Source organism: Papilio xuthus, unplaced genomic scaffold (assembly GCF_000836235.2).
Source record: "Papilio xuthus unplaced genomic scaffold, Pxut_1.1 DF828952.1, whole genome shotgun sequence".
Taxonomy (NCBI): domain Eukaryota; kingdom Metazoa; phylum Arthropoda; class Insecta; order Lepidoptera; family Papilionidae; genus Papilio; species Papilio xuthus.
In genome coordinates, this window is record NW_013529697.1 from 7982835 (window position 1) to 7992732 (window position 9898).

General features: G+C 37.7%; 1 protein-coding gene across 4 annotated transcripts in view; it reads right to left on the reverse strand.

Annotated features, from left to right (window-relative positions):
• Dorsal (embryonic polarity protein dorsal) overlaps positions 1 to 9898 on the reverse strand; it is a 20862-nt gene that overhangs the window by 5328 nt on the left and 5636 nt on the right. For 3 of the 4 annotated variants that reach the window (XM_013324606.1, XM_013324598.1, XM_013324589.1), the window contains 7 exons: positions 9305 to 9373; positions 3965 to 4172; positions 3273 to 3425; positions 2707 to 2891; positions 1246 to 1475; positions 688 to 843; positions 30 to 105 (listed from right to left, as the gene is read on the reverse strand). In XM_013324606.1, the coding sequence (XP_013180060.1) occupies positions 30 to 105; positions 688 to 843; positions 1246 to 1475; positions 2707 to 2891; positions 3273 to 3425; positions 3965 to 4172; positions 9305 to 9373 (1077 nt within the window). Of the gene's footprint in view, positions 1 to 29; positions 106 to 687; positions 844 to 1245; positions 1476 to 2706; positions 2892 to 3272; positions 3426 to 3964; positions 4173 to 4926; positions 5072 to 9304; positions 9374 to 9898 lie in introns of those variants that run through there. The other variant, XM_013324614.1, reaches the window with a different exon arrangement.

The following is a 9898-nucleotide window of genomic DNA, read 5'->3' on the forward strand; positions in this document are numbered from 1 at the left end:
GAGGTCTGGTAGCAGCTTGCGCGCGGTACCTGGTGTGGCGGTGTACTCGAAGTCGACGGCGTTGCTGCGCGCGTTGTCCGTCACCCGCTTCAGCTGCAGGTACACCTGCAACACAACACGCGCACACATCGACATCAGCTCGCCGGCGAAACTAGCGACCTCTTGATACCTTGCTACGTCGATAGTTGACGATAACAATTATGTATTGTATGAATGGGAATGTTATTTTAAACTTGGTTTAATCATTTTTGGGTTTGTAATAATATAGGGATTCGATACAAGTAATTCAGCATAGATGATGTGTTAGTTGTTGGCCGCTGGCGCGCCGCCAACTGCCGCTGTAACTGATTTAGCCGGCGCAGCTGACACAGCCGACACCCGACAAACTCTAATAACGATTTACGTAAACTGAACGATCATCGTCACACCTTGATCAGTTAAAGTTACGTCATCATACATTCTCTATATATTCTTGTGTTAAAAAAAAAGTGAAATTGATAAATTAATACATATGTCTAATAAACTGACATACATTTGTGAGCTTTAAAAAAATGTTTACTATCATACTTTACAACAATATGACTAACAGTGTTCTTTGTACGGAATTATCGGATGATCAAGGACTGAATTGGGGGCATGTTGTGGGGGTGTGTTGGGGGCATGTTGTGGGGGCATTGGGGGCCGCACCTTGACGTTGTCGTGCGGCGCGGGGTCGCGGTAGGGGGGTATGTCGAAGGCGATGGCGGCCTGCTTGTGCACGTGCACGTTGGTGGCCGCCGCCTCCCACACCACCTCCTCGTTCGCCTTCTCGAAGAACACCACCGCCGTGTCCTGTCCCGTCACCTGACACGCACACACACATACATACATAAGATAAATCTGCTAGAGGACTTTAAATACATTTGAAAAAAAAAGAAGGTTTGTACTAGCGTATAATTGCTTTGCGAAATTGATTCGCTCACTTAAAAAAGAGGCATTGTTTTAAATATTGCGCTACAAAAAACTGTCTAGTAAGTTTTTGTGTGAGTTCATTAACATTTGATCGTAATTTGTCATTTAATGGCGGCGGTTAACAGGCGAGTTGATCACATTTGCACAATAGCGTTCTTTTTGTGCGTTGTAAAAAATTAGGAATAGGATCTTTTGAAACTACTTAATTATTTAACTGTTTAGTTTTTCTTTTTATTCTTGAAGCTTCATGTTACGGCTGAAGTATTGTGGGGGGCAGTGTATGTGGGGGTATACCTTCTCGCAGAGCAGTATCATGGTCATGCGGCCGCCGGCGGGCCCGGCGCAGTGCGAGACGCGGGCGATGTGGAGGTCGCTCATGGCCTTCTTGTCGTAGATGACGTCTGAGACGACGGGGGCGAGGGCGAGGCGCACCTTGCCGCGCTCGCCGGTCACGAACACTTGGAAGCAGAGCCGCACCGCGTTCAGGTCGATGCTCTGCGGCTGCGCGCGGTGGCTGAACCCAGCTGCACGACACACATACACACGCTTACATCACATTCTGCTCACACAAATAAGGTCATCGGTTCACCTTCCAGTGGAAGTCCTCTAGAGGAACAGAATGCGGTATTTTAAGGAATAAAATTTCTAATACAGTGAAGTCTGCATTTTTAAAATACTAGCGGTCGCCCGCGACTACGTCAACACAAAATTTTAAAAGTAATCTATTATAGCCCCACGTTCATCAGCTACCTTCCAGTGTAAGTGCTGACAAAGTGGGTCCAACCGTTCCGGAGATAACTTGGAACAAACTCGGTCTTACGTTCGTTATAAGCAACGCAAATACAAAATTGCTCAAGAAATGTGATATTTTTTTTCAGACAGATGACATCTGAAGCTTGTCACCATGTTCTCCATTAAATAAATATAATGTCTGCGACTATCCTATTTTTCGTATTATTCATTTGAATCACAGCAATGGTATTTCCTGCGCAGTATTTTAATCTTGCTACATTTCTCCTCACAACGGAGACAGCGTGACGCAAACGCAGTCTGATCGTGTCAGACCTCCCCCCCTCTCTCTCTCTCTCCCTCCCCATTGAAGTGACGTCACGTCATACTCAGGTCTCGTCTCGGGCGTTTCCACTATCGTCACATACATTCATAATTAAAGGATAAAGATTTTTCTACATATTTATATATTATATCTATACATATTAATAAAATTAAACTGTCTGTTTATATCATAAAGAAAAATAATCATATTTCGCACTCGCGATCTATTTACGTTGTTGATAGCAAAAACCAATTATTAAAATCTATGTATGTCTGTCTGTCGCAAGGTTGTGTTTGTTATAGGAAGTTTTTTGTTGTACTATCGAGTGTAAGTAGGCCGTTTCCTTAAACATATATAATTGAGTAAATCGGGGCAACATTGGCAGGGCGTAGCAACATCGCTACAGAAATAGCGGCCACAGGAATAGCACCATTGTTGCTCGCAACTCCACAAGCCCACACTGCTCGCTTTACTTTGCAATTTTATTTAAACTAGCTGTCGCCCGCGACTCCGTTTGCGCGGTATAAAAAAAACAGTCTATGTGTTCTGCCAGACTGCAAGACCATGCATCAGTTCTGGAGATACCTTCAAACAAACATCCATCCAACTACTCTGTAAAAAATTCTACTCTATGTGTATTGAAGCTGGCATAGTATGGAGTGTTGTATGAATGTGTATGTTCAGTGTTGTGTTGGTCTCACTTTTGAATGGGTCAACGCGCAGCTCCTCGCGCGTGCGCAGCGCGGCGTCCACATCCTTGCGCTTGACGCACTGTATGCCGAGGTTGCTGAACGACACCAGCGTGCTGTCGCCGCTCAGCTCCGCCTTCACCGTGCACACGCCGCGCTCGCATCGCTCGCGTCCCACCAGGTTGTGAGGGTGCGGTCTGCACAACACGCGTTACATAAACTGACGCGCCGTACACGCGTTGTCGACGGTTGACCCACGCGCGTAACACGCGTCAAAGACATTGTCGGAGGAACTTTCCATTTTCGGTTTATAATGTTGTTAAGTGAGCGAGCACTGTTAAATATTTATCTATATCTATTTTTACAATTTAACCGATGCGGTATGTTGACTGATAGTCAAATAGATAATTGTAAAAGAGAGTTTGTCTGTCTATAACAACTGTGCTCTGTGGTTCATAAATATTTACATCACGATCCTTAAGTTTCTTACTTTTGAATAATAATTGGTCAATTAAATACAAAAACAATATTTAAAATCTGATTAATAGTTGTTGAGAATATCTTATAGAAACACTAACTTGTATGGATGGTCCTTGGTGACGCAGGAGACGACCACAATGGCATTCCCGTTGCAGCCGGAGATCTCAATGGTGGGGTAAGTCTTGCGTTCGCTAGTGCTGTTCACGCCGGGGATCGAACCCGCTGACCGACCTTCGCACTCGTAACGAAACCTAATACAAATGTTAAGTGAAATAACCACAGAGATGATTGAAAATTCTTATATTTAAGCTTTGGTTATATTACTTTGTTTTAATAAAAGTATGACAAATCAATATAAAAATAAGGGATAACTTTCCCTTCAACCTAATATACTAGGAATAAAAAAAAACAACTAATTCACATTTCTCTTGATTTTAACGAACTTTACTATTAAGCCATTGTATAACATATTAGTTAGTAGACGCTGCACGATCGGAAGTTGATCTCAGAGGCTGTGACCTGAATATCTCAAAATAAATATTTAGCAATGGCCGCTCCATTTAGTGCGGCTCACTTCACTTACTCAGGCGCATATCTCTTTGAACATCGATCTATTGTGAATAAACAATCACCTCTCTTGTCATAAGTCAAGAGTAGTTCAAGTCAACAGCTGGCGGTGGTGAAACTCAGCTCTGTAGGGTTCGAGGGTGTTACATTGAAGAACTCTTTTCTGGATATAGGATCTTACCTCCTAACCTATCCTTTACGTATAAGTAACCAAAAGGTGTACCTGAGTGCTTTGCTGGCGGGTTGCTCGACGATGCGCACGGTGGGTGCGGCGGCGGGCGCGAGCGCAGCGGGGTGTCCGTGCGCGGGCATTGTGGGTGCGGCGGGTGCTGCGGGTACGGCGGGCATGGCGGGCGCGGCGTGCGCGGGCCGCGGCATGCCGCTCACCGAGGGCACATCGAACGCTGGATCCGCGATACAGATCGCGTCCACTAAACACAAACAAACATTGCTTACTTAAAAAAAACTATTTATTACGTTTACTTCTAGACATTTTCTCAAACTTTTTCATAGTTTTAACGTGGACCTTATAGTATTGCAGACAATTCCCGAAATAAAAACCAATGAACCAAAGAATGGTGGTCTTAATTAATTTGGGTCGGTGTCAGATATTAAATATCTAAAAAAAAATGTTTTTTTTTTTAATATAATTGGATTGGATTAAGTTGGATTTTCTTACGGCAATAGATTTTATAATGAATTAAATTATTAATTTCGTTCCTATCAACATAAATACTTTTTATCGCTTTCGATACGAAATGTTGATAACTTTGTGTTTTAACGCAAACCAATTTTGGCACCGCGATGAAAATGATATGTAACATTACAGATATTAGAAAGCAATCTGTTAAATATTTTATTGTAGTATGTAGAGAAAATTGAGGAAAATTAATATTTATTGTATTATACCGTAAAAGGAAAGCCGCACAATTCTACAAGTAGGAAATACCATAAATTCAAAACATTAACTAAATAAAAACGATTCAAAATCCCTATGATACACCACATGTAATCGAAAGATATAAGATATCTCAGTGCATCGCACATCACATTTTATTAAGTTTAAATTAGCACACTTTATTAAAAAAAAAACAAGCAACGTGTTTATGACATAAACTCAAAAATAAGGTTATGTCTAATCCAATTACAAACACTAAATATATTTTTTTAAATATATTGACTCACTTCTATCTACATAACGTTTCTTCCAATTATGCCGTAAGACTGTGCGATGTGGTGTAGACAGCTTCATTGCGATCACATTTAATTAATAACACAAATATATAAATAATAATTAAATTGTAACGTGATAGTTTGTCTCGACGATGCAACGTAGACTAACAGAAGTACAACAGTTTCCTCTACACACAGTAAGTACGTCACTACATTTGGATTTTCCCGCTTCGCCGATAACTTCAATATGTAGTAAGCAAAAATTTATTTTACGCTCTACGTCAGTGTTTTATAAAACTGAAAGTCAATTAAATTATATTTTGGCGTTTTGATAACGGAGTTGTATATTAATAGCTCAGTCAATTTTAACTAAATTTAAGCGTGAAGCTACAACACGTAAAGAGTTAACCCTGAAAGGTACCCATTGGTCCGCATTTTAAAAAAATGTATATTTAAAGTCAAAGGTACCAACAATGAGTTTTTATAAATTTTTGCGATAATTACTGAAGACCGAGTTGTAGACCATAACGTATATTTGGGGTTCCGTACCTCATAGGAAAAAATCGGAACCCTTATAGGATCACTTTGTTGTCCGTCCGTCTGTCTGCTTTTTAACGAGTCACCGTCCCTACAGTATATTACGGTTGATAACTTCGACCACGTGGAAGATATTTTTTCAACGTGTTTCTCAAAATTTCTGTTATGCGAAATATTAGAGCTTCAATATATAATTTGACCGGGTTAAAATATTATACTAAGTTAACCTTTTTTCGTTACTTCTTCTGTGAAATCTCAGCTGAGACGACCAACGTTAACCGAGATAAGTGGGGTCATTGATGTAAATTGAGATAATGTTATATTATTAAAATTCTAAATTGTACTTGAAAAATTAAAAAAAATTAAAGAATATTTCCCTGGCACTCAGAATATCCAAAATAAGAAAGTTTCTTTAAAGTTTAAATTATCAAGTAATTTTGAAAAACAGAGGATAAACGTACAAACAATTTTTTTTTATATTAATATTATATATTAACGTCTGCTTTTTTATTATTGTAATCTACAGTTATATGTCAAAGGTCAAGTTAAACAGTGGTACAGGCCAGTAACAACATATGTTAAACGTATTGACAACTCACAGAACACAGGTGTCTACACGTGTATAGATCACTTGAAACTGTTCAAATGTTCAACTGACAGAATTGAACCGTTGAGTTGCGGCTCAAAACTAAATTATCAGCTTATGGCTCATTGCGATGTACTAGAACTTTGCGAGCCGTTGAGCCGCGAGTCACAAAGAGTTCAATCATAACTCTATGCAAGGTATAAATTGAACTGAACTGGGAGCCGTTTCGCTCATCTGCTTCACTCATGCGAACCGTAAACTGATCTGCAGGTCATCAATATTAGTTGAGCTACCCATGACTACAGGTTTCAAATGGAAGGGATTCCGAGTGACATCTAACGAGTGTACCATGCCGGGGCCTTAATTTTGGTTGTCTACCTATGCCCGCCATTTTCTTTTAAGAAAGGAATGGAAAAGAGCTAGCAGTCTATGAGTTTTGTTTCAGCAAAGAATTTAACACATAGGAGGGAATGTTATCCTCTTCCAGAGCGTTCCCCCCTCTGTCGATTAATGGCAGACAACGCATTTCCAAATGCGGATGATCGTTTCGATATTATGGCGAATTTAGATAGTCGCACAAAATGGTAAAAATGTAAACACTAGTTGCAGATAAATTTCCATTTACGTTTGTAAACCGGTTAAAATGCTCACGAGGTTATCACTTGCATTATTTTAAGATAATTGTATTATTTATTACAATAAAATGGATGCCCAGCTTGTCGTACGTATATGTACGTTTTAAAAATAAACACACTGGAAATTTTAACATTTTAAACGTCACGGATATCTAGATAGATTTGGAGCAACAAGGAATATGGCTTTGCTTCGTATTGTTCTGTAGAAATCCACGATTTAACATGGCAACAAGTTAAGTTTTAATCACCCGAATGTAAACAAAGTTTTTTAGGGAATTTGTAAATATAATGCGATTCACATAATATGATTACAGTTGGATATAACTTACTACAGTACTGCTTTTAGTTAATTTTCTAATTCTACTAATGCTTAAAAAATAAGTAAATTCCCAATGACCCCATGATCTTATACTATTTATGAACACGTGTGAACATGTGTTTCAGAGGAAGTATAAAGTTAGTACATAAAATTTTAATAATAAAGGAAGTAGTAATATATATCAATTTGGATTTCCCATTATTGATAACCAAATAATGTTTATCTGTAAAAAGAAATCAATTCACGCAACGCCTTCAATATTTTTATAGCAAATGTTCATTTAGTTATTTTTAATTACGAAAAATTAATTAAAAAAATAAATCGTTGTACCAGACACTGTTGAGTATTTACGATAATTACTACCTAGACATAGAAAATAACACAAAGACTAGCTTGATGTAGATTATCTTTCGTTTCGACCCAAAGTCAATAAATTTAAGTAAAAAAAGCATAGTTATGGTATTTAGCGGATATAAGTATACGAGAATAAGTGCTTTATTAGTTTTTTTTTTCTAGTTCTAGCGTTCATTTTATCTGTGGTTATGGGTTTTAATTTGAACCTTGTACTAATTACTAATTTGGTCATATGTTAAAACAAACTAAATCACTAATAAAAGCTAAACAAATTGTCAAAGTTGCAATAATGTGCGAGAAATGACACGGACCTAAGTTCATTCATCGCATAATTTGCTACTATTAGATAATGACTGCCATTCCGATGAGCCAAGATACGTTGCAGGACTTGGCAAATGACATGCGACCTTATGCTGTTGTATTAGAGTACCAAGTTAAATATAGGCTTCTTATAAATACTGAATACCAGAGCACTATTTGCAATACCATATATCGCTTCAACAAAGCTGGAAGTCAGTAGAAATTAGCTACGATATACAGTTATGGATAAACAGAGTTCATTAGCGTATGTAACGATGTTTTATCACTTGACAGAACCGGATTAAAATCCACATGTCCAGGTTCGATCTCCGCCATGCACTAATGTGTTTTTCAATTTTCGTATTTCATATGTATCCGACAGTCTTACGGCGCAGGAAAATATAGTGACACTACATGCATATATTTTAGAAGAAATTTAAATATATGCGTAAAGTCAAGCAACTCGCACTGCACCAGCGTGCTTAATATAAGTACACCGAGGGACAGCCTTATTTATTGCGCTCGTATTTAGGCTAGCGTGTTATAAAAATACAGGTACAGTACAAAAAGGAAGATTTTAATGCAAGTTACAAGTGCAAATGATATAAATACGTGTACATATCACGGAGAGCGGTCGACGACGAGAGGTTATCGAGCTATGGGCCGCACTGTGCAAATAAACTCGCATGTTTCATCTCTCTTTAGTGTAATGTTGTTTAAACTAAAATCGGTTGCAGATGCGTGTACTGCGCCCGGCGTGGCTAACCTTAAACCCTTCCTTAAAAACCTAAACTACTTACTTTTAGACATTATTAGTTAGAGTTCTTTGGCGCGAATGGCGGTTTCATTACGAAGTCAAGTGTCATAATAATTAGTGAGGGGACATAAACACATTTCACATTTTCACATTTCACATCGTAGTCCATACACTCAAAGGTTAAAACACTTTAATATGATGTCACTTAAATCAAGAAGAGAGGTATTAGATACATGCTTTCTATATAAGCTTCTAAATGGTTCACTTCATTGCCAACAGCTGCTTGAGAATGTTTTCTTTTCGGTGCCTAGACAAAACGCACGCGGCACTAACAAGCTCTTTCACGTCCCCAGGTGTAGGACAAATCTCGGCCAGCACTCGCCACTAAACAGGATATGTTCTGGATATAACAGATTACTTGAAAAACAAACTACAAATAATATAGATCTCTTTGGCACGAACTTTAACTCTTTCAAAAAAAATATTAAAACTTATTTCAGTATGCATAATCTATAGAATAATTACAAAGATAAAAAAAAATCTACTATTTTATAATAATTTCCGAAACCTTAAACTATTACCTAAATAAATACCTCTGTAAATGTTATGTACACTATTATATACATATGTATAAGATCTAATACTATTCATTTGATAAGTTGTATGTGTGTTATATATATGTTGTGGTTGTGCTTAAATAAATAAATAAATAAATAAATAAATAAACATCGACATTCTAGTAACGCTAGTGTTGTGCCAGTACAACGACACTGTGTCGGATTTTCTTCCTAACATTAAGGCGGATCATTAGTCCCGAATGTTATAAAAGATTCGAATACAATCTAGTCACCTCGCTGGTAGTTCAATAGTTATTACTAATTAATTGTTTAAATTTTACTTACAAATATCACTTATGTTGAGGTCGACGGGGCCCTTATCACTCTCATCTTGCCCTACGACAAGCATGCGATCTGTAAATACAATATACATAATATAAACCATGTATCAAATTTTCTTCAAATGTAAAATATAAGTCCTAAGGGAATTATCACAGTAAAAGCGAGAGCTAGGCAATACTATAAACATAGCGTACTAATTATGTACTACATAAAAACCATACTATAACATGCAGTCATAGAATATTTTTCTTACGTGTGAACAAAGCTTTACAGACTAATAAAACAACCTTAATTACATTTATTTTAAAACGGCATCAAAATTATGTCGTCCGTGACGTCATCCGTCAATGGCGAAACTTGCTATCTCCGAGGGTGCAATCGGAGGTGACTGACAAATCAAATAATCTTTCCTGTTTATTAAGTGTTAATAATAAGGAACTGCTTACAGATGAATTTAGTATGTGCTTTTATCGCATAACTTGTTACTAATCAGGATGATTAGATTATACAAATATTTTTTTTTAATATTGCTGTGTTAAATCTTGTTACAAAAGACACCAATTACATATTTATATTATGTAACTATCCCAAATGTAC